This window comes from Protopterus annectens, chromosome 2.part0, assembly GCF_019279795.1.
Source record: "Protopterus annectens isolate FY-2018-M chromosome 2.part0, PAN1.0, whole genome shotgun sequence".
Lineage (NCBI taxonomy): Eukaryota > Metazoa > Chordata > Ceratodontiformes > Protopteridae > Protopterus > Protopterus annectens.
This window is the reverse complement of record NC_056728.1, coordinates 1941544081-1941570376: the sequence shown is the minus strand read 5'-3', so window position 1 is coordinate 1941570376 and position 26296 is coordinate 1941544081. Positions and strand designations below refer to the sequence as shown.

The 26296-nt window shown below is 38.3% G+C and overlaps 1 protein-coding gene across 1 annotated transcript in view; it reads right to left on the bottom strand.

Moving 5' to 3' along the window:
- LOC122792903 (CUB and sushi domain-containing protein 1-like) overlaps positions 1-26296 on the bottom strand; it is a 4548980-nt gene that overhangs the window by 48169 nt on the left and 4474515 nt on the right. The window contains exon 58 of the mRNA XM_044060461.1: positions 24778-24910. Within this exon, the coding sequence (XP_043916396.1) occupies positions 24778-24910 (133 nt within the window). The remainder of the gene's footprint in view (positions 1-24777; positions 24911-26296) is intronic.

The following is a 26296-nucleotide window of genomic DNA, read 5'->3' as shown; positions in this document are numbered from 1 at the left end:
CCTTATATGTCAGGCACAGGTCACCTCTGAGCAAGCGGTATGAGACTGAATAAAGCTGGAGTTCTTTCAGTCGGGCAGCATAAGACATATTTTTGAGACCCTTTATCCTTTTGGTGAGGAACTTTTGGGGCCTTTCAAGCTGCATCAGGTGTCTGGTCAGATACATTCCGAATGGGGCATTGTACTCAATCATAGGTCTAATGAGTGATGAGTACAGGGGGACGATGACCTCCCTTGATCTAGATGTGAATCCCTTCATGATCAGGTGGGCGATATAGAAGGTTTTCCTAACTACTTTAGCAACATGAGTGTCAAACGAAAGACTACTGTCAACTTGGGTCCCCAGATCCCTGATGACTTTCTGTGCTCAGTGGATTGTCACCTATATGGTAGCTAGGGGTAACCTTGTTTTTCCCGAAGGGTATGACTATGCATTTTTGGCGTTTAACTTCAGGCCATGGCTCTGGCACCAGTTATCCGTTTCAGTGAGTCCCTTCTGGAGGATATCTGTGTCAGATGTGTTTTCGACTATGGCCCAGTTTGCAGTCATCTGCAAACTTTGTCAGCCATAACCCTCCTGTGTTTGCTTGTACTTCAGAAAAGTAGATGCCGAACAAGAGTGGACCCAGGACTGAGCCCTGTGGGACACCACTTGTGACAGGCTTTGAGTCTGACATGGCTCCAGCAACTCTGACCCTGTGGGTTCTGTCGCCGCCAGTTTGCAACCCATCTTGTGATGTATGGGTTTACATTCAAGCTGATGAGTTTTTCGATGATACCTGAGTGGGGTATTGTGTTGAAGGCCTTTGCCAGGTCGAGGTAGGCTGTATGGACTGCCTTTCCCTCATCAATGGCCTTGGTGACTGTCTCGAAAAAGTCAACCAAGTTTAAGAGGCAGGATCTGCCTTTGACAAAGCCAAACTGGGTTGGATCCAAAGTCTGCAAGTTCCCTATGTCTTTATTTATGAGTTCCATTATGATCCTCTCCATGGCTTTGCAGATAAGGCTTGTCAAGCTAATGGGGCGGTAATTTCCAGGGTCTGTGGAGGCACCGCCCTTATGAAGTGGGACCACAATCGCCGTGCGCCACTCCTTGGGTACGTATCCTGAGGTTACTACAAAAGTGTAAATTTCAAAATCTTCAGCACACACTATTTTTATAGTAATAGTATTCTTTAGGTTCTAAGACCTAAAGAAGATTTTATATGTCACAGTAAACACAGTAACTATTAAGTTTGTGATATTTTGTAAACAGCTTCCAATATCTCAGCAATCACTCATGTTATATATATATATACTATCAGCAGCATTTTGTTCACCCAAGTGAGGTGAAGCAGTTCTGTCTGTGCTACGTGGTTATTGAGATATTTAGAAAAACATGAAATTTATGACAATATAAATAAATATTATACAAACAGCAATATTTCTTTATCTGCACTAGACAGAGATCAAATATCAATGCAGTTGCGTTTGCCATTCTGTATGCTTTAAGATGAAAATGTTTAATAGTTTGCGCATAGCATGGTATTGGAATTATTAGTGCAAATATGAACAGGCAATATTTGATGTCCTGAGATATTAATAGGATGTAACAGCACAAGCACCTGGAGGTATCACTCTTGTGTAATGAGTTATATTGTGAAAGTGGATATAATGAAGATAGGGTGGCCATTTCCAAATTCAGAATACAAAGTATACAGTGAACTGTCAGCACTGTAGTCAGAAATAGACTTAAACCAGAGTCCACGCTTCTGTTTCCTCTGGTGTGTCCTAGCATGTTGGAGACAATAAACGCTGGTTTCTGAGTTTGATTAAAAGGACACATGCATATAGGCACAGCCACAGACTTTGCTATTTAAATCTGTATTATGAGTTTTCAGTCCAACTAGTACTTCAACTGTAGAAAATAATACTGAAATAAAATATAAACTTGCATGTGAACATTTTGGGTTGTAGAAAAGTACAGTTGTGTAGGCAAACTTACTATAATAGTAGATGTTCAAGTGATCCCTTGTGCAGTAGCCTAAGCTATACATTTTATATCCTGCAAAACGTCAGGGCACCTTCCACACACCCAAACCATTAGCTTGAGCTGAATTAGCTAAAAAGATAGTTTTGGGACCTTCAGAGCTTTGATGCTAACTAAGAGAGGGAGGCTGAGCCCTGAGATGAAATTGCTATAAATAATAAAAAAAAAAAAAAAATGCTCATACACTGGCATAAAAAACACATAAAAAAACAAGGGTGGGGGTGTGAAGAGAGGTAGCGACTACTGCAGCAGTGATAATTCTAACATCTACTACTATGGTAAATGTATTTACACAACTGTACTATATTCTTCACATCGATCACTCTTGCAGTTGCTTAAGCTGTACAGATAAATTACCAAAGCTTAGAACAACTGGGAGGTTAAAGAATAAGGGGTCAGGAACACCCAGAAGAATGATCCTAGCAAACTTGACCTTGCCCTGGAGAAGGAATATAGCTTGTAGTGCTGTGTTAAAATATGTAAAGAGGACCAAGTTGCCAGTGCCTACCTCTCTACCTCTTAAAGCAAGAAATCTGGAAAAGCCATAAATAAAGTGGGACAAAGGCCCAAAAAATATGGTCAGTTTTAAAATATTGCTCTTACAAACTAAGAAAGTTGATAGAATAACAGGTTTTATATTAGCATGAATGTTCTGAAGGGTATGAAGTCTGAAACTCAAATGTCTGTCATTATTTTCTAACTTAAGTCTTTAATGATTGGCCACTAATTTGCCAATAAACCACACTTTTATGAAAAATGGACCAAAAATATGAAACAATATCTGGACATTCTGTGAAAATCTGTACAGCTGAGAGTTAAAATACTGCTAGAATTCAACCCTTTCCAAAAAGCCATAGATAAAGCCAAGGCTGTGACAGAATATGGCTTGACCCTGCCTAGAATAGTTTTGTTGCAGTGGGAATAGCAAAAGGTAACAGCCCAAGATATGCATTTAGAAATAATCTGCTTTGGCACAGGTTACCCGTTCTCCTTACCTTCACAAGAAATAAACAACTGGTCAAAAGCTCTGAAAGACTTTGTAATATCAAAATAGTACCTAAACTGTCTGTGAACATCCAATGTATGAAGTATCCTTTTTCCCTCATTTTGGTGTTCAGGAAAGAACGTAGGGAGATGGGTAGTTTGGCTTTAAGTAAATTTGGATACCACTTTAAGCATAAAATAAGGCTTATTTCTCAAGGAATCCTTGTCCTGTGGAAAATGAAATAAGGTTAACCCACCATAAGAGCTTAAAACTCAGATGCACTTCTTGCAGAGGTCAGAGTAAGCAGTAAAACTGTTTTCCATATTAAGAGCCTCAAGTCAGCCAGATGAGCAGGTTCAAATGGAGTAAGTGCTACCTTCTGTAACATGTATAAATGTCTCACAGAAAAACAACTTTTTTTTTTTTGGAAGTCTCTTATACAAAACTCCTTTCACAGTTTGGCATTGGAATGCCTTGAAACAGGGGACTCCATGGGCAGACATGCTGAAATGGCAACCAAATGAACCTATGATAGAGGTGTGAGACAAGCAATAGGAAAGTAACTGACAAATATTGTAAAACAAGAGAAACACTACTCTGAATATGTTATGGTTATATTTTTGGCATCAACTAGAAAAGATTTTCCATTTGCTAATATATGATTTTCTAGTAGAGGGCTTTCATGCCTCCATTAGTACCTCCTGCACATCCTCTGTAAACAGGTGTCTAAAAGGTATTAAGACTCGGTCATCCAGGTAGTCAGTTAAACTAGTTTGGGGTCAGGATGTATGAAATATTCCTGTTCCTTTTTTTTTCTTTTTTTAAGAAAAATCTTTATTAAATTATCACCTATGGCATTGGCAATCATACATTTACACAAATGAAAACAAACCAATGCCAAACTAACATAGTTTCAGTTGCAAACATCATTCATAATCTATCCAGTCATTGTCAGTCAAACATTACAAAGCTCATTCAGTTTCTACCTTCCCTTAAATCTCATTCCTCCTACAAGACATTATTCTGCATGTATTGTTCCCACAATTCATTTTTTCTATGCAATTTGCTCCTGCCCTTTTCTAAATGTCCTACATTCAGTAATTTTATTTATGTTACTATATTCACTGCTTCTATTACAGTTGGTTTAGACTCTGATTTTCATTTTCTAGTAATTGCTTATCTGGCAGCTACCAGAATTAAAGTCAGCAAGGCCTTACTATGTGTAAACAATTCTGATTATGTATTATAGCTCAAAAAAAAATCACTTCTTAGTTGCATCAATTTGCTCATGCAATATTTCTGATAGAATAGTCTACAGAGAATTTTTAAAGTCTGCCAAGTCATTACAATCCCAGAAAATGTCCCCATTTACCACTTTTATCCCTGTTCTTGTATGACTAGAGCCAGTCTGTGGGGACATTTGTGGTAATTGCCCCTGGCCAATGCCAAAAGGAAGGAGAACTACTTTCACTGGGGCCAAAAGAGATCACCCCAGAGATGTTGGGGATTCCTTCTGAATCTTTAGAATTACCTTGAATATCAATGGAAAGGTTGGAAAAGCATGCAAGAATATTCCTGCCCAAGGAAAGGAAAAGGCATCACTCTTCAAGGTCTTCTTGTATGAAGTCATGGAGCAGAATTTTGGAAACTAAATCTTCAGCAAAAAGACAAAAAGGCCGACTTAAAAAACTCCCCACAGATGGATCGTATCTTTGAAGGCCCCCGATCTAGTTTCCATTCATGAAGGTCTGCTTTTATCCTACCCAGCTTGTCTGCCACACAATTTTGCTCTGCTAGAATGTAGGAAGTAGAGTGAGATTCTGCTGTAAAGCTATATCCTTTGGTAACATGGCTAGTCTGCATTGGGGTTAAGACCTAGTTTTCCCTTGCTTGTTTATCTACCGCATCACTTTGGCATCATCGGTAACAACTTGAAGTGGTCCTGTGGACCAAAAGGTGATTTAGAGAGTTGAGTGCCTTGATAATGGCAAGTATCTCTTAACTCATGTGCTTGTGTTTGTCTTTGTTGTCCAGATACTTTGCCTGTTTATTCCCCCTTAACACATAACCCCAAGCAAAGTCCAAGATGTCTGTGGTAACTGGTTGTTTTGGAGCAAGAGGAAGAGGCAGTGACCTGCATTCTCTTCTCACACATCTCGGAACTGGAATCTGAAGAGATTATGGGTGTTGGGGCTGGGAACAAACACCACTCTACTTTCCAGATTTTCAAAGAATGTCCAGATTTTGCTTCATAGTTTTGGTGTGTTTCTCTTAAAATTGAGGTTTTCTGGTAAACCACTGGCAAATCATTGAGGAATGACATCAGAAAATAATATCAGACATTTAAGTTTCAGACTCCATACCCTTTAGAAAATTAATGTTAACACAAAACCTGTTATTCTATCAACTTTCTAAGTTTGTAAGAGCAACATTTAAAAACATGTCTCTATTTTGCGGCCTTTGTTCACCCGTTATTTATGGCTTTATCTAGAGGTTATCTAAGAGGTTGAGAGATATGAGACAGACTTTACATACTATTGTATCTTTCCCACATGGAGGCTGGCCAGAAGCATCATGAGAATCATAGATGTCATAGGACTCAGAATCCTGAGGTATTCCCTCCCATGACTGCTAAGGGAACCCAAGCAGCCACAGAAAACATTGCTAACTCCTGGTCCATATCAGCTGTATGTGCAACACCAGATGCATGTGGGAAAAAAAATGGATTAGCTCTAAATATAGATCTTTGTTTTATTTTTTTTCCTGTGGAAGAAAAGCTTTTTGCATGGAATATCACTTAGAATCCTAGCCTACATAGGTTCTTTCACCAAAGAGACAGACTCCTGATACTTTCAGAAACAGTTTACATAGATAAGTCAGTCATCTAAATATGGAAAAAAAGTGGATACCCTGTAGCCTACAATGTGCTATAACTGGAGCTACATACTTTGTGAAAAATCTCAGGGCAGTGGGTGGCCCAAAGGGTAAGGCAGAGAATGGATGACAGAATCCAGACATATAAAACCTTAAGAAACATCTGAAGCCTTACTGGATAAGAATATGATAATAAGCATCTTTTAAATCTAAGGTTACCGAAAAATATCAAATGGGGAAGAAGGGGTAAGAGATTGTGTTGTGAAAGCATCTTGAATTTGGGAATTATCAAAAACTGGTTTAAGAAAAACTGTCAATAACTGATCTTTAAGCATTTTCTTTCTTTAGTATCAGAAACATTCTTAAATGAAAACCTCTTCCCCACTGGGAAAGAGGAACTATTTATATTACCCCCACACAATAAAGCATGTGCTGAAGGACAGGAAAGAACAGAAGGCTTTGGTCTGGTGGATGTGGAATAATTCCCTGCAAATGAAGGACCACGTCCTACTGCTATCTGTACCCCTGCTTAATTAGTCTCAAAACCCAGACAGAAATGGAGATTCAGACTTTCTGGAAGGGATAAGAGACTGCCAGGGTGGGAGGGAAGACAAGGCCACTTACATAGGATCATAAGATCATAGGAGGTTACTAGGCTAATGGCATTATGGCCCTTACAAGCCTAGCCAAGAGTTTATCCCCCCAAAAAAACCTCAGTCAGCACCTGTCAACCTTGTCAATGAGGGACAAAGATGGAAGTCATTCTGACTTATATGACTGTCCTTTATTCGGGTGGGGGGGGGGTCCTGTTTTCTTTTAGGGAACCTCTCCACTGTAGTTTTTTAATGACTGGTTACCAGTGTATTGCTAGGACTGTTTGTGTGTTTCTTGCGATAGTTGGACAAGGCAACAAAATAACCTTGGAAAATTTATAGAAGGAGGGATAAAAACAATCTGAGAGATTCCCTGTATCAGCTTAACCCTTTTCATCACATTTTTTGACAATCTTTGCAGCAGCGGGATCCAAGTCTCTATCCAAAATTAATTTAAAATCTTATGTTTACATCCTCTAGGATGTTCTCAGATGAAGCCAGGCAAACCTCCTCAACACAGTACTAGTGGCATCCTCAATGGATGTAGTATCTACACTCATAAACAAACTTTAAATGGGTAGTGACTTGAAAAATAAAAGAAACCAAATCACACAAAGCAGATTTTTCCTCCCAGGAAGGAACTGCAGATAAAACATGCCTCATATTTTCACAGTCAGAATAAACATTAAGATATTAGCCTAACAATTCAAATTTCTAAAAACTAAAGTTGCAGAAGCAAAGTGTTTTTCCGAAATGTAATAATTGTTTTTCCATCCTTCTCAGAAGGGGAAGAATTAGAGTTAAAATGTTTGGCAGCAGCTGGTTTGACTAAAGCTATAGCTACTGGGTCATGTTTGGGTGAAGACTGTATAAAACTTAAAAAAATTGAATAACTTTGCAAATTCCAGCTTGTTTTTTAGGGCAGCAGCCTGGTATCAGGAAAATTGCAGGCAGTGACACACACTTCCTCCAGAGCTGATAGAACTGGGGAAATGGACTAAGGTCCTGGAAATTCCTTTTGTAAAAAACTGATAGTATTTCTGGGAAACCGAGAAATCTCAGTGTTTTCTCACTGGATACACTTGCACATTCTGGAAATAGTCTAGGAGAAAGAAAATCATTGATAGGGAGATTCGTTTAATATGCTGTCCTCTGAATCAGAATTCTAAGGGGAAACATGTACCTATGCCATCTCATTCCTATCTAGCTTTAATTTCTTGAATCTCTTCAGGAAAAGAGGAATCTGTTTTTCCTCTTACCAGAAACCACCTGAAAATAAAGGTCAATAGTCTGTACAAGACCCTGAGCCAGGCTTAAAAAACTACTCCTGTCCAGTGAAACTGGAGCAGGAGAAGCTATAAGTTTAGTTTTCTGTTTCTTTTTGATAGGAAAACTAAGGCAAACACATTTTTAATGATAGCAATAGGTTCCTTAGGGATAGGCACAATGTTCTGGTTAAGCAGGGGCACCTTCCTTGCCCAACAAAAGTGGTTCTCCCTTGTTGACTTAGGGGACCCTGACACCTGCAGAGGACACTGTTAACCCCCAGTCCACAGTGGCTGTATTTGCCACACCAGAGGTTGTTGTTGTTGTTTTTCTTTTGGCTTTTCCTGGTTAGGGGTCGGCACAGCAGAACTCCAGTTCGCTAATGATTGGCAGTCGATTTTATGGTGCCAAGGTGCCAGCCCAACGCCCAACCTTCAACCAAAGCACACCCATTCATGCATGTCTTTCGATTGCCACTCGAACGTGGGGAGGACATGCAGACTCTACACAGAAGGCGCTCCAGCCCGGGGAAAAAGAGGAGATGTCTGAGTAACTAGTTTGACACAGCAGTGTCTCGCACCTGTGTCTGAGTCAAATTACCAGCTTGCAGTTGTGGCAAAGTCTGCTTAATTAACTTTTTAACACCTTTATTGAATTATCACTTAAGACATAGGCAAACACACATTTATAAAAAAGAAAACAAACCATGTCAGGAACTTCTACTAGCTAAGAATTATGAGTAATGATCCTTGATATATAAGAAAATATTTATTGACAATTACTCAGGTAAAAGTTTGTTAACTGGGCAGCAATGCATACTCCAAAATATTGTTTTTGTGTGGTGAAAACCACCACACCTCCCATACACAGGTGCATTATAATCACTTGAAGTAGCTGCTTTTCAATAAAAAATGGATGGTTTCCTGTTAGGATAACTTTGCACAGAAATGCATTTGTTGAGTAATATTTGATGAATTTTATATTGCTACCTTTTAACCCCAAAAAAAGAAATATTGCAATAACATGAATAATTAATATTTTTCTGAATAGCTCTGAAGGTTATATGTTAGAATGAAGTCAGCTGTCTGCATGACATTTTTCAGACAAGTTAAACTGCTACCGTATTTGTAGCACAGGTACAGCAAAATTGCATGTAGAGAGATAACCTTCATCATTCTAAGATAATCTTCACAGCATACCTCTCAACTGTCCATATTTTCTCAGAATGTCTAGATTTTTGCCTCACATTTTTATTCTTTTTCTCATAAAATGTGGAGTTTTCTGGCAGTGAAGTCACTAAATAAAGACATACATTTGAGTTGCAGCCTTCATATCCTTTATAAAATACACAATAACACAAATCCTGTTATTCTACCAACCTTCTAGGCTTATAAGAGCAATATTTTAAATCTGTTCTTATTTATGGTCCTTTGTCCCCTCATTACTTTAGGTTTTGTCCAGATCTCTTTTGCTAAGAGGTTGAGAGATACGTCTCTGAAACATGCTGTAAAAGTTAAAATAATTATGTTTTCTGGAGCAACTTCCCTTATATAGGAGTCTGAACCCTCTACATACCTCTTAAAATCTTAGTGCAAGAAATCTGGACAAAGCCCAAATAATGATGGACAAAATCTTTAAAATAGGGACAGATTTTAAATATTGTTCTTATAAACTTAGAAAGTTGATAGATTAACAGAATTTGTGTTAGCATGCATTTCCTGCAAGATATTAAGTCTGAAACTCAAATGTATGTCATTATTTAGTGACTTCAGTCCATAATGAATTGCTTGCAAACCACAAATTTTATGAGGAAAAGACCAAAAATATGAGGCAAAAATGTGGACATTCTGCAAAAACCTGTACAGTTAAGAGCTATGTGTCCCTCTGCACACAAATATATGAACAGGCATTCTCACGTATACATGTACTCACACACACTCGCATACATGCACTCATGCAGTCTTGCATGCACATACTCATCTACACTCACATATACACATTCACTCACGCATGCTTTCATACACATATTTGTGAACTCTCGCATACAAGCTCTTATTAACTCTCGCAGACAATAGGATACACACACACACACACACACACACACACGCACACACACACACACACACACACACACACACACACACACACTTTCTCTTTCTTAGAGGAAAAATAGTCCCTCTATACACTCATGCATGAACACACATACTCACGTCAACATGTACTCATGCACACTCACACACATACACTTGCACACACTCGCACATACCTATGCACTCATGTGCACTCACATATACACGCTCACTCTTGAGCACTCACATACACGCACTAGAGAACACTAGCACACAACTGAAGACACACTGATCTTTGAAACTACTTGTCCCAGCTTAGATTTAGAGAATGCAATAATTAATTGGTTTGATTTCCTAAAGTTCTTAGTTCTATGTAAATAGAATCTAAGTTGTCTATGAATATCAAGTAGATGTAATGCATATACTTGTTTGTTAGAGTATTTTGGAAAGAATACAGGTAACTTGATGATCTGGTTTATGCTGGACTCAGATGCCATCTTAGGGATGAAGACTGGTTTGAGAAAAACCCTGTCTTTATGAAAAACTAAATAATGTGGTTTACATGAAAGAGCTTTCCAAGTCAAGAACTTAAGATCTGCTGAACCTACTGGTTCAAATGGGGACAGTGTGATAGCCTGAAGTATCAATGTGATGCCCCATGGAGGGTCAGTATCTCAAACTGGAGGATGAAGAACAAAAGTTCCTTTAGAAAGGCCTTAGATACCTTTAACAAAGCTATAGGAGTTTATTTATGGCCTGTGTGAAAACTGGATGTGGCTGCCAGTTGAACTTTGATTGTGGAAACACTAGGAACTTTTAGGAATAATTCAGACAAGAATAATAGAATAGAGGGAAGGAGAACTGAAAAAGGATCAAAACTTTTCTTTATATCCTGACAATAATAATAATAATAATAATAATAATAATAATAATAATAATAATAATAATAATAATAATAATGGGACCATATAGGTTCTTTACAAAAAGAATGCAAGGTGTAATAAATCTGCCTTATTTTCTCTCTATTCAGCCTCCTATAGATTGCTGAGGGGATCGATGCCTGGTTTAGAAGGCATTCACAATTCTCACACATCTATAGTACCAGAAATACAAGATCTAAGGACCTGAATTTGGTGTGTGACTTAAACAGAACATGCTGTAGAGACAGATGTGTCTTTGAGACTGCCCTTCCCATGGAACATGCTTCCCACTCATGTGAAGCTGAGTTCATCTGTTATATAGTTTAAGTGCAAGCTACAACAGTGGATGGGAAATAGGAAATGTACACTGGGCCTGGCACCCCTATCTATAATGGGCAAGGTAGGTTATAAATGCTTGACCCTTAATGTCCTGTTTAGATATAAAACATCTTTATTCTTTTGGGAAAAGTTTGGCTAAGAAAGGCCCCCTGAGTCATTAGCCTAGTAACAATAATTGAATCTATGAATTCTTTTTATTTTGTTACAGTCTTCTGGTGCTAGATTTTTGTGAAGCAGAAAGAATATGAACAGCATTTTTTGTAAACCTGATGTCCATGGCTATTGTTAGAATTGAAGTAACCAGTCAGTTAATTTTAGGGGGTCTAGGTAAAGGAAGGGATGCTCAAAGGATGAGAGACCAGATCCAGCCTGTGAGTCAGAGTCTAGGGTGGACTGAACAATTGAGATCAAGTGCTATGATACAGAATCAGAATTGTCTAGACATACTAAGGACTTGTGTCTAATTATGGTGGCTGCCAAAAAAGAAATTACTAGTCTAAACAAACTGTACTAGAAGTAGTGAATATAGTAACAGAGACGAAACAACTGGACTTGGGATCTTTAGAAAAGGGTAGGAGTAAATTACATAGCAAAAAATGGGAACTGTAGGAACAATAACTATAGGGAGGAAGGAGGTTTAAAAGAAGGCAGGATATGAATGTGCTATGTAATGTTTTGACTGACAATGATTGGGTAGATTATAAGTGATGTATAATGTTTGCAGCTAAACTTGTGTCAATACGGTCTTTGATGTAAATATGTTTTCATTTATATAAATGTATGATTGCATATGTCATAAGTGATAATTTAATAAAGATGCCTTTTGTTAAAAAAAAAAAAAAAGATATGGGAAGCAAACCTGCCGAGGCCAGTATATGGCAATGAGGATCACCTTTGCCTTAACCCTTCTGGCTTTCTAAATTAATTTTTTAATTAGATGAAAAGGTGGAATGTGTAAATGAAACACAGGGCCCAATTGTAGATCAGAATGTCCCTTGTTGACTGACCCTGTGGAGGGATCAGGGTAAAATAACTGCTTTGCATTTGTTGTTCAGGTAGGAAACAAACAGGTCACAGCAAGATTGGTCCTAGCGACTGAAGATTTCATTCTCCACTGTTGTATTGAGGGAGCATTTGTGAGGCAGAAGAATTCGCCTGCTCAGTTTGTCAAAGGATGAGCACTGCCATCAGAAAGCGATGAGAAGACATTGCACATTGCCAGACCCAAATGGTCTCTTGACACAATAGGCACGATCTGGTTCCCCCACTTGTTGATGTACCAGACCACTGACATACTGTCTGTCTGGACTGCAATCACACCTACAGGAAGAGATTCTTGAAGTGCCTGCAATACCAAATGGCCTGCTCTCATTTCCAGAATACTGATGTGAAGATTGGTATGTAAGGGTATATATGTACCTCGAACCGTCTTCCCCTCATAACACCTCCCACCCTAAAAGAGAAGCATCCATGGGAGGGGGGAGATAGAGAATGACCTGTGATCAGAGCTGATGACTTGATCCACTATTCCATGTGTGTTCTGCATACTGAAGTCAGTCTGATTGGAGTGTTAAGGGGTTGATATTGTTGAGACCACTGAAGTGAGAGAATCCCTTTTAGAAACCTCATATGGAATCTGAACATGGGACTAAGAATAATGATCAAAGCCATCAGACCAGGAAGTCTTAGAATTAAGCACGCTGTAGGGGGTGGATCTGTTAGAGTGAATGACTACTGTATGAAAGTAGGGTGTTTATCTGAGTTGTGGAGTTTAAGTGGCATCCAATAAATTCCAGATTTTGAGTTTGGAGCAATTTGCTCTTTTGACTGCTCACTGTAATTTCCACATAGGTAAGAAGTTGAAGTAAGAGATCCCTTTCTAGAATTAGCATATCCTTGGTCAGACAGGTGAGGAGACATTTGTCTAAATACGGGAACACCTGGTACCCTTGCAGTCTGAGATTGGCTGTTACTGCTGCCATGCATTTGGTAAGCACTTGGGGGGCTGTGGTGAGTCTAAATGGTAGAAGTCTGAATTGAAAATGCTTGACTCCCAGCTGGAAACACAGAAATCTCCTGGAGTGTCTGAATATCTTTATGTGGTAATAGGCATCCTGGTTATTGATAAAGCACATCCAGTCATCTTTTTTGATTACAGGCTAAACAGACTGAACCATGACTATTTGAAATTTTGTCTGCTTCGCATATTGGTTTAAATAGCTTAGGTCCAATATTGGCCTTAGGTCCCCTTTCTTCTTTGGAGCCAATAAGAATCTTGAGTAGACACCGGATCCTATCTGGTCTGGTGGGACCTGCTGGATGACTCTTTTTTCCAAGTTTGTTTAGTTCTGCAGCTGCGGATTGCAACTGATTGAGTGGCATTAAGCGAATCCTTGATTTTACCTAAGGCATTGTCAGAAATAGTATTGAGTATCCTCTGGTTTCTATCCTTAATACACAAGAATCTAAATGGATGGCTTGCCAAGTTGGAGCTTGTAAGGATAGGCACTCCGGACTACCTCCAGAGTGTGGCAGTCAGGCAGAACTTCAGGAGCACTGGAAGGATTTCTCAGAAACAAGTCAATGAAATCTTTGGTTTTGTTGTCCGCTTCTGCCTCCTGGGCAACAACCATTGAAACTGCTTCCTCCTCCTCCTCCTCTTCTACAGGAAGGTATATCTGAAGAAGCTTCCTGGTAAGGACCTTGTGATTTTTGGAACCACATTTTCTTCCCTCTTCACTGATTTCTGGAAATGGTCCTCTGATAAGTGGACAAATGGATTCCAATGGCAAAAAGAGGCTTACCATCTACTTTGCTTCTTGTAAGTGTGTGTCTAATGTTCAGGCCAAATAATTTAGTGTCATCAAATGGAGTATCAATGAAGTATGTCTTTAAGCCCTCTGCAAAATCACACAATCACATCCAGGCATAATGGCATAAGGCTATATCAGTACCTACTTTCCTAGCTGTCCCATCAGCAGATGCATGAAGACATTCTAAACAGAAGATAAACTAGATAGGTGGGATTCTTTTCCTGATATCTATTGGCAAGTTATCTTAAACAGAATTAATGATCTTCTCAGTCAAATCTCTTTGGAACCAAATAATATGGTCCATATAGTTCTGCACTCTCAGAGAAAAAGTTGCTGAAGTGTATGTCCATTTTCCAACTCTTTCCAAGGCCCTCGATTCCTGTTAAGGGAGAGATTTCCTTCTTTGTAGCTGCTGCTAGCATCCACTGGGGAGAGGGGGGTGCATTATTTCAGTGAAGTCTCTTTTTTGGGTTCACAAGAATACTGTCAGATTTCTCAGGTATAGGCTTAGCTGAATCATACTCCTTCCAGGCTGACACAGCCACTAGATCCATAAGGGAGTTGGAGGGAGGGATCACCTAGACTGTAGAAGAGCCAGTTCCAAAATCATCCAAGAACACGGATTCTTCCAGGGAAGGCATATCAGTGGACCCACCTACTTTTTTATCAATTCAAGAATTTATCCAAAGGAGATGACTGCAAAGGTGGATTTAGGGGAACCTTCACCTTCCTCCAAATTCATATCTTCTGTAACAGACTCTGTTGATGAATCCATGTGCTTCCGCTTATACATCTGTTTTCTATATAGATGTTATTTGTTGAACTTCTGGCGATGAGTCTGAAACAGATTGAGAACACAAGTAGAGTACTTGTTGAGACTTTTGGAGACTGACTGCCCCTGTTTATGAAAAGGAGAGGATTCCAATGCAGAATGAGATTGAGGTCAGATCTGATCCAAAAGGAATGAAGGCATCTCTTTTCCTGAGAGTGAAAGGACCCAATGAAAGGCCTTGAAGGCTGAGAAGAGATACCAGCCAAGGAAGTCTCTTTATAAGCTGGTACTGAACAAACCCCAAAGCCCCAAACATTCCTGGCTCTGAAATTGACATTCAACTCTCATTTCACTTCAGGAGATTTGGAGCCGAGAGCTACTGGGTGGTAGTTGGAGATGAAGCAGATGGCATTGTCAGCATCAACATGGGTGATCCTGAGATTTTTAGAGATCAGGAAAAACTGCATCAGAGTCAGACTGGAGTGGGGAGTGGGGTGGGGTGGGTGTCGATAGTGATAACCCCTGTTCTATTACAGGGGATGTAGCCAGGTGGATTCCCCAACTGTATCTGCATCTGGAGAAATTTCAGCATCATCCTGTCAATGTCAGCTTTGGTGAGACCCCTGGAATAACCAGCAGACCTAGAAGAAGCAATTGATGAAGCTCTTGAGCATGCTTATTAAATAGGGAAATGATCTGAAGGCTAATCAGATCTGAGAGAACAGCCTGGATGGAGATGGAGAATGGATCCAAGATTTCAAATACAAAGAATTGAATATTTTCAGTGCTGGACGCACTGTCACTGTTTGGTCCAGGGACTATTTTCTAGTCACTTCTATGCCCTTCTCAGGATTATTTTTTTTTGTTGGGTCTTTTGCTTTGGAAGTTTCCCTTTGTTTCTCTTTTCCCTTCTCTTTCTCCTTCAGGATTGAATCTGCTGGAAAACAGCAGAAGTCCCTGAACCTGATGGAAGGAGTCCCTTCAAGATCAGCTTGGCTCTTCTGCTGTGAAGAGCTTTATTATCAAAAGAAGCACAGGTTTCACATCCTGTCTCCATGTATTCTGCTCCCAAACAATAAAAGCACAGGGAATATGCGTCTTCTGGAGGAATCTTGTGGCCATATTTTCCACATTTCCTAAAACGTTTGTCCAACATGCTTGAAGTCTGGATACTATAAAAATGAAAAAAATGGTAAAATAACCTACTCAAATTTTAAACACTTTTTTTACATATAGTTGAGGAGAAAAAAATATATAAACTATATATGTATATATATATATATATATATATATATATATATATATATATATATGTATATTTATATATCTATATATAAAGAAAAAAAGAAGTTAGAACTGTGATAAACAGAAGAGAAGTGAAAATCACATATCCCCAACAAAACACAAGGCCTGAGCCTCTACGACCATTCAGTTGAAGCGGCAAATGAGATCTGTGGTATTTTGGCAGTTGAGAGTTAATTCTGGGTAGGGGAGGAGACAGAGCCCTTGATACAAAGATTTGTAGTTGCCGAGGCCAGATCTCAGTCAGATCCAAGTCCCAAAGGCTGAATCAGATGAAAATGTACAACACTGGATCATAACCCTACACTTATTAGAATTCCTCCATTCTTCTTTTTTACCTGCTATCCTCCTGTAGTCATTCCCAGGCTGTTTATTCTAGCTATTTTCCCCAATTCAAAAGCTGCTACTTCTGTTTACACAACATCTGAACTATCTTCTTTAGCCTGCCTAAGAGTCTAGCGCTACTTCCTGCTTCCTTGGTCTCTCCCGCTTTTTCGTCCAGTATTGTGTACTACTACTCAGTTCTGCCTCTTCTTTCTTCCTCACCTTTAGTCTCCTTTTTCATAAAACAGCCTCTGCATTCCTTTCAGCATCTGGAGCATCTAATATCTCCTGCTCTCTGCTGTCTATCTCCACTATCTTTCCACTTTAAGTCTTGAACTGGTGTTCTCTAGTAACATGCACACTTCGCTGTTCTTATGTATCTTGCTATATTCTTTTCACTTCCAACTCTGCTATTTGCTTCTGGTCCCCCTTTGTCTCGCCAGTCTCTTTACACCAGATCTGTGAATAGTCTTTTATTTCCTCATTTGTCTATTATGAACTAAGTAACTCAGATTAGAGCTCTACAATTATCTCAAGAAAGATGAATATGCAAATAGTTAATTAATGAGCAGAGCCGCTTATAAAACATGGTAGTATATTATTGTGGTATTACAGGGGTGGTCAGGAAGTTCTGAGAGTGGAGTCATTGCATGACAGAAAAATCGCTTTATAATCGCCTTAGGGTAATAGAAGGAATATGTAAACGGAACATGTATGAGAATATCATTGATAAAGAGCATATGTGCACAGTCTTCCATGGATGTCCATAAAAATGCTTATCTATAAATATCATCCATCACATAGACAGCTCTTATACGCAAGCACTGAATTCAGTCAGATATAAGATAACTGCATCTCAGGCCAATAATTACTGTGACATCCTTTACTGAATTTGCATTTTGGCTAAGTGTACAATATGGAACAGTTGGCTACTACTTATAGACTTTAATGCAGCAGGGACTAGAAAGACCCAAGTTCCACTTGAAAGTAACTCCATTTCAGTTTTACATACAAACACAGCTTTGGAGGCAGGATACAGTTGTAGGGATATTGAATGTTAGTAATTCTTGGATTCCTCAAGGTATGCTCATTTAACGATGCAAACACATTAAACAAAGGGATCGTGTATCATGCATTTTCAAGCAAATACTTCTAGCTTGCCAATTATTCTTCATAGGCCTTCATTTACAAAGTCTTTTTCTTCAGCTCAAAAATGCTTCCGGTGAGGGCAGGGAAAAACTGGATGGCTGTGATTCAAATGGGGTATGCAGAATGTAATGGTCTGCTGAGCACATGAAATGAGATGCTGTTGCTCATTTCTTAAAGGGTTGGACACAGTGTTCCACAATCTACATGGCTAAGCAATGCATGTGAGCAGGTTTGGGTGTACACATATGTGTGAGCAGGTTTGGGTGTACACATATGTGTTTTAAGACTATGGCACCAAGAGATGAAGACATATGCTTAAATCTGTGTAGCTTATAGTAATTGTCAACCCCTGAATGTGTACAGTTTTGTAATAGCCCATTCTGCACTCTGGCAAGCAAGCTATAGTGAATTGAGCAACCATGTAGTCTCCAACTGTCAGCAGCAACAGGCAAGGTAGCATGTAAATGATTAAGCTTACAGTACTGAAAGCTATTACTAACAGAATGCAACAGACATGAAAGATAATGAGGTTTTCTTGTGGCGTCCTCTTTTTGTATCACACTGCTACCCCTTCTGCTGCTGTTGCAATCAGCATTAAGAATAGTTGGCCTCTACCATGTACATTAAATCACTCAGGGGTGCACAGGTAAATGGACTGTGCTGCTTCTGCAGCTATGTCTGTGGTGCTGGGAATAGTGAGGCAGGCACTGGGGGGGGGGGTATTTTCAAGCCATAAGACCACCATAAGAAGTAGACTGTCATTCTTTGGCAGTCTCTGTGTGGCAGGATAGCTTTTATGTATTCTGTTATGTAACTGGTTTGCCCAAACTTGTCTGGCTCTTATCTCAGTGAAACAGTTTTGCGTGTCATTGTTTCTTAATGTGCTGAAAAATCCTGGCATGCTTCATGGATGTCATTTTTCTTTGCAGTATTCTTTAATAATTAATAGATGTTTGTTCTTCTGAAGAACACATCATTTAAAATATCATTGTGATATTAAGACATCACAGGACCAAGACAGTTTAGTATGTTTTACATTACAATCGATGTTTATCCAATATTAAGCGACTAGCTTACAACAAAGCTGGCAAAGCAGAAAGGGAAAACAATTTTTAAAGATATCACTAAAAATAGTAACTCTATGGCAGTTAACAACACTGATAGCTCAATTAATAGACTGAAAAAGTAAACAATGTTGTTGTTTCTTTCAGCTTATCCCGGTTAGGGTGTCGCCACAGCGGAACTCCTGTCCGCTAATGTTTGGTAGTGGATTTTTACGTGCCGAGTTGAAAAAGTAAACAATATAGAACCTTAATCAATGTGCTGAATTACGTTTACAGTGGGTGATATGTCAGCAACAATGTAATTCTTTGGATTTTAAACCATAACAGTAGGTAATTTCAAATTAATTTGAATGCAGAGGCATTGTGAAGACATACATAAAGCTGCTATGAACATTTAAAAAACACAGTAAAGGAAGGTATGAAGAGATAACAAAACTGCCTCTGATAATGATGTCTTATACTAAATTATTGGTTCTGTAGTATCAGCTGGGTTCTCTTGCTGTACATTGCATTCCTTTATTTGTTTTGAAGTTTCTGTAACATTCCAAAGCAGTATATTATCCAAGCAGCTAGCTGCTGTTCACTTCAAATTTCACTTTATTCTCAAAGATAAATATCGCATTTTCTAATTGTTCATTGATCTTGCTCCCTATCTGACAAAGATGACTAATTTAAGAAGATGGCTACTTTATCATCTTTGCTGTCGCCACAGGCTGTAGACTAACCTGTTTTCCAATACAAGTGTCTCACACTACAGTTCATGGAGATTCCCATTTCCCATAATGTGAGCATGCAACAGCATGGAACAAATCTGATGTGGCCTGTGCAGCACAAATTTAACTAAGTTATGGACTTAGCTCAATGGCACAGCATGGTACAAATCTGCTGAAGCCTTTGTTGCACATGTTTAACTAAAATATGCTTTTGCCTTGAGGGCACAGCAGAGGCTTCTGCTCCACAGCTACTTTTCAATGACCACAGCTTGTACTGCAGCAAAGTCTGTGTACGGTTCAAAATACATAATTAATTGCCTGAACACAGGCACTCTGCATGATATCAATATAGTGCAATATAGTACAACAACTTTTCCCCTATTTGCTGAATGTTACTACATCCTCCTACATAGCCATCAAAGTCACTGCATATGCATTTAAGAAATTATATCCCATGCCTCTGTATACAGCATTTACCAGAAGGGGCATTTTTTAAAAGTATTCTCTACTTCTCCTTCATTCCTATCATGTGTTGTTTCTGTTTTTAAAAAATCACTCCTTTTCTGCACCACTCCCATAGTGTTATAACAAAGAAATGCCCCCTCCTCTCCCCTCCACAAACTCATCCACAGCAATTATATTTCTGATTGTCCTTTCCTGAATAAATCATACATACATATATATATGTATGGATGGATCCCTAGCAGTTAAATGAGTTTTTGGAAACTTAAAATTCATACAGTTGAGACCATATGATCAAGTTTTTGAAAACTCAAAGCTTTTGAATGAACATCGTGGTACAGCGAGGACTGGGAAAATTACACTTTTCTTCACTGTAGTGCAATCTCAGAGTTGGTATATATAATTTGCAGATGGTGGGGGTAAGCCCCCCCCCTGCACAAATGTAAAAAAAAGTACATTTTTGTGTTTTCTTGTTTTGATGTTCGAGTTTTCTGAAACTCAATCATATGGTCTCATCTGTATGAATTCTGAGTTTCTGAAAACTTGATCATCTAACGTAGATCCACATACACACACACACACACACACACACACACACACACACACACACACACACACACACACACACACGTTGAATATGCAACCTTCTTAATTCTTGAGCAGAGCCACTTATAAACATGGTAATATATTATTGTGGCAGTACAGGGGTGGTCAATGGTATAAGCACTAGGGAGCCAGTTAATTGGACAAATGCTATATTACTGAAAACAATCATTGAGGTTGCTCTTTTTTCCCACTATTATGTGACTGCTGGGTTAGTTTACATAAGCTTTGCAGGAGGTCTTCCCCACATGGGGCTAGATCTGGATTATCACCTCTGGAAAAAAAAAATTGTGACTTTGTTTATTGCTGAAAACAGTTTTCTACAATATGGACTAAGTAATGGTGCTCTCCCAAACTAATGTCAGTAAGTTGACATGAATCCTAAGTATTGTGTACTTTCTTGCAACATTATGTGACTGGCATATTATTACAAATTAGGGAGACAGAATATCATGACAGTTACATGCTCTGCACAGTTTCATCCTATTCTGGCCTAGCAGACATCTTTCCACACAAATAACAATTAATCATCTTTATGTATAGTAGTGGGGATTAGCTGTACTCTAGGATATGTGTGTGTGTGTGTGTGTGTGTGTGTGTGTGTGTGTGTGTGTGTGTGTGTGTGTGCACATTTGTGCATTTGTGTATAGAGCTAGATCTAGATACAGATAAAGATATAAATACCACAATCTCCAACTGGCACCTGCCTCAAACAAAGTTAAAGAAAAAAATTGTGTCATTCTGCCTTGTTGAAATTGTCTGTTTCTCTTCCTATAAAAGATACCTAAACTTGAAGAAAAGTTTTTATTTTGGCATGGGATGTGAAAAATCTGTGTAACCCCTTAAATTAGCTTTCCCTTTCGATAAATCTTTTAATAACCTCAGCATAAAGAAGGGACAAATATGAACTCTTTATCCAGGAGAGCATTCAGGATCTTAGTTTTTGACATTCTCTGGTAAATTCTAGGAATATAACCAGGCATGTCTTCTCATCAGTGCTCCAGTAGCAGATGCTCTAGTTACAGCATCAGATTAGTCATAAGATATATGTGTGTTTGTTTACATAAGTCTGACAGAATATTAAAGAATTCAGAGATATCTTCATCTCTGAAGAAGGGAGGTCATCTATTCATTTTTTTCATATTGTCAGAAGAAGCCAGTATTAACTTTGAAATGTGAGCCTGCAATTCATTATTCTGAATGCTAAGGAGAAAGAAGTATATTCTTTCTTCCCAAACCTTTCACATGTTTTACCATCTTTGTCAAAAGAAATATGGTTAGGTGCCATAACATGTATGACAGAAAGTAAATTCGACAGAGAAATGATAGAGAATTGATCTGATTGAGAATTTAAGAAAAAGAAAATTGTGGGTGTGAATAATGACTTCCTAAGGGTACAAAGCTAACTGGATGCAAGGAAGGCATCCTCTAATGTTGGCAAAATAGAAGAGGCAACAAGTACAACAAGTTGAGAGAAAATCTACCTATAACAATTCATTGCATCTTTGCTGGGATTGTGGCATTTATTTTTCTTGCCAGTGTAACAGCACCATTCTGGCAATAGTATCTAATAACTATTTAAGTGAAGAATATGAAGGAAACCTTTCCTCAGAATCAGATTCCTCATTCTGTAGAGTAGGAAATTGATAAATTTAGTTTGAGTCTAACTCCATTCCCTCAGACTGAGAATTAGAATCTGAATGAAAAGAAAATATTTTCTTTTTTTAAATTCAGGAAAGATTCAGACTGTTAAAACTGAAAGGCTTGAAATAAACCATTAACAAAATCCAGCCAATATTTCCTGGCAGCCCTATGTGATACATGGGAAGAAATAGGCCTTACTTTGTGTCTTGTTTTTTTCTGTTAGACTCCCCAGAAAAAGACTGATCCAATAAACAGACCCTTCTCCATGAAACAAACTCCTCAGCATTGCTTCATACAAGAGCAATGTCCACTCTCTCTTCTGATCCCTTCCCCAAAGAGGGCAGCCAAACTGCTACAGAGGAAGTGCATGCCTCTCCTTCCTTAGCAGTTTTCCAAGGAGCAATACAAGAGGGATCAAGAGTAAGATATAAGCACTTCTGGGTACCTGAAATGGCTGCCACAATGTCACTCATCAGTGGCTGAGGCAAGGAGGAAGCCAGCTTGAGAACCAACGACTTACATATAATTTTTTTCTTCTTGTATCTTGGGGGAGAAGAACCAAAGATGCAGAAGCCTGGTCCACGTCTCTACTGAAAAAAAAGTGACTGACAAGTGGGTTGCAAAGTCCTGGTGAGTTGGTCCTAAGTTCTAAAAAACTTAGTTTCTGAGGTATTTTTTTTAGTGATAACAACAATAACACTACCCTAAGCCCATAGCCATCAGTTTTGACAGAAAAGTAAAATATTTTCTCACAAAAAAATGGTAATTTGTATTGTATTCCCCAAAATATAACTGACTAAAATTGAGTCTTGAGGTAAAGTTTTTTGTGACAACAATAAAAGCACAAGTCCTAGTATTTAGCAATAAATTTTGATTGAAAAGTTATGTTTCCTCAGAAAAAAATAGTAAATGGAAAGTCTTCCCCAATGTGGTACTTATCTACCTAGCCTTGAAGAAGCACTAGCTGACCATCAATCATGCAAAACTTGCAAGGAAGAGCACACTCTGACAACAAGAAAGTTATGAAGGCTTGTCGCCCTAACCACTAATTTTATATTGTTCTCCTTGAGCTATTCATTGAGTAGGGTGTGTTGAAGGTGCCCAAAAGCTTTAGAAGCTGTTCAGTTGCCATATCTTTGTCAGGATTTAACCCATATAACTTAGGCTACTGCAAAATTAATCTAATGATGAACATCATGTGTTACTCCACTGGTTGTACTGCATTTGAAATCCTGTTATAATCATACAAAGTACACCATACTTTTTACCCTGCTTTTATCTCTACAGGTAACCATCAGGGGACCCTATTGCTTCTTCTCAATTGCTGGGTTTACCTATTACATCTGGCCTCCATCAGATTATTGCTGATAAAGGCTTAGTCCCAGATCCTTGTTGTACTTTTGCCAGAAGTGCTTTTAGTTTTTCATGGCCCTATCCCCATATTAGTTCAGTTGGTGGAGTGTGGAAAGGGTGGACAGCACTGATCCACTTGTCATTTTTGCAAGGAGATGATGTCAGCAAGCCACCCCACCCACCCTTCAGGAAGCACTTCGCACTGGTTTCCCTGTACTCTGTCATGGAATTCAAACCACTTTGTGTGCTCTATGTATGTGTCCCTTCCTCCCACAACAGAAACACTACATACTTCCCTATCAGAACCTCAGATGCCTAAGCTACTAATTGAATCTAGGTCACCTGGGCCATAGACAGGGCCTCATCCCTCTATTCCACAGTGGTGTCACATCATACTTTTAAATGTTTTATTCATTAAAGCAGATCAGCTTTCTAATATTTGGAATGCCCTTCTGGGCATGAGATTCACCCATTATATTCAGATAAAATGGATGCTTCAATATGCACCATAACAGTATAAGTAAGCAATCTGTATATTTCATAAAGACTCTTAAGGTTAGCCGTAAGAATGTCTGAGTAACCTCTTTTAAATTTTGTATAGCTTTTCACTCTGCACAATACCACCCCACCAATGTACCACATGTCAGCATCCACAGACTGAAATTGAATCCAGTACATAGACTGTTACCCTAGGGACAGGTTCCAAGACTCAAAATCAACTTCCCAAAAACATCATAAAATCCTCTGACCCTCTAACACATATTAAAATAAAAAAATACTTCAGGCCTTCCCACACTAAATATATATATATATATATATATATATATATATATATATATATATATATATATATATATATATATATATATGCTGCCCTTTACAGAACAGAACAACACCCAATACAATGCGAGTACACACATACACACACACACACACACACACACACACACACACACACACACACTTGAAAAAGTAAAGATTTGGCTTGATACATTATCCATTTACAACTGATTTGCAATTTACCCAAGCACTTATTATCACTTATCCTTCTGCATGTAGAATGGCCATGCTAGCTAATGTTTTAAGTATACAGCTTTTTCAGATTTGGCTGCATGTCTCCTGAAACAGCCCTGGACCTTTTTATGAAGGTTATCTAAAATAGCTGAAATATGTTGCTTGGGTAGGAGCATTGATTCAGTTAACTGTCTTTAGTCAGATGTATAAACAAGATCAGTATTCTGAAATATTCCCTTGTTTCACATCATCAGCTACTGTTTACTTTTTCATATCAATAACTAAATATTTTATGATGCCACCTACCATATGATGCCATAATAAGTTACATAGCGTATAAATGACAGACTGCAACAGTCATAGCTGATATAGGAGTAAACAACAAGTATGGAATCCTGAGAAAAATATATACTTTCAGGAAATTCAACTACACAGCATGAAATACTTTAATTTCATCTTATTACTGAAACACATAGTTTTATACATTACCTGTGTTTATAGAGGTAAAATGCAAAGCCTGATAGTATTAGAGCAAAGAATGGTACAAGGATCGCTGCTGCTACTGACCCACTGTTTGTTCCATAATAGTGATTAGAAGTATCTGTGACTGATGTAACAGGATCTAGAAAGAAAAAAAAGAAAAAAAATCAGCCACTTTGGAAAAAATATTCCTGAAATTCAATTACTTTATAGGTTAAGCCATAAAGATGTTATCCCACAGTTTTGAATGGAGGCAGATATGCAATGTCTGTGCTAGAGAATAGGTTGTAGCTCCAGTACAAAGAGTGGAATGGTTTTATGGTTTTATGACTTCCAGCAGCTGCACCACATCTGAGCAATGCTATATCTGTGTGTATTGTAGCACATAGGTGCTAAACCCCGGTAAGCTTCTAGTGTTGGTGATTGCATGGGAAACAGATTCAGATGACCAGATGTATATGATGTGATTCTGTACAGATACACTGTTTGAATAGTAGAGGAGACTGAGGTCTCAGAAGCATTCTGCATTCTGTATTTGATCTGACAATAAGGACCACTCATCCATCTTGCCTTCTATTCAGTAAGTAGGAACAGTAATTATTTTAGTCAATCAGAAATAGATAGTGAGGCTAGGTAAATACTGTTTTTCTATAACTGTGTGAAACTTTCCATCTGTGCTATTTTTAATACTTCCTGTGTCTGAAACTCTGGTGTTTACTATAAATAGATATTTATTATTTTCATGTTCTTTTATTATTATATTTAAACTTTTCATTGTGGCTGGTCCTCTTTTTAGAAAATGAGTCCAAACAAACAGAAAAGAGCAACCAGCAAAAAACAAATACTGAGAAAAGAAAAGAAAATAAATAGCTGGCTAGGCAGAGAAAAGTGAGCAAGCCACAATTTAATAAAATACTTTAAAAATCAGTTTAAAATTAACAGGATAAGTACTTTCATACACACAGGTACTTCTTCAGATCCATAAAAGACTCCATCTAACAATGCATTTATATAGTTTAATGTCTAAGGTCACGTGATCTCAACAATGGCCTAATCGGGATAACTTCATTTAACCCCTTGCCTTCATTAGCCCTAAGCAAATGCATCCATTTTATCTCTACATGCATTGTTAGATGGAGTCTTTTATGGATCTGAAGAAGTACTTGTGTGTATGAAAGTGCTTAGCCTGTTAATTTTAAAATAATTTTTAAAGTATTTTATTAAAATTTGGCTTGCTCACTTTTCTCTGCCTAGCCAGCTATTTATTTTCTTTTTTTTTTTAGAAAATATTTAAGTTTTGAGAGTATTTACACATATTTATTTAGTGATAACTCTGGCCACTCCTGAAAGCCTGGCTGTTTGGTCAATACTGTCATATGTATTAATATTAACTTCACTCAGTATAATTGGGTACCCTTTTAAGAGCCTTATAGTAAATGACTGGTGGCAGTGAAACTATCTTATAGTCTGGTCAGAAGATGGCATAGCAAAATCTGTGCCAGCCTTTCCCAGGTGTGTGTATGTGTGC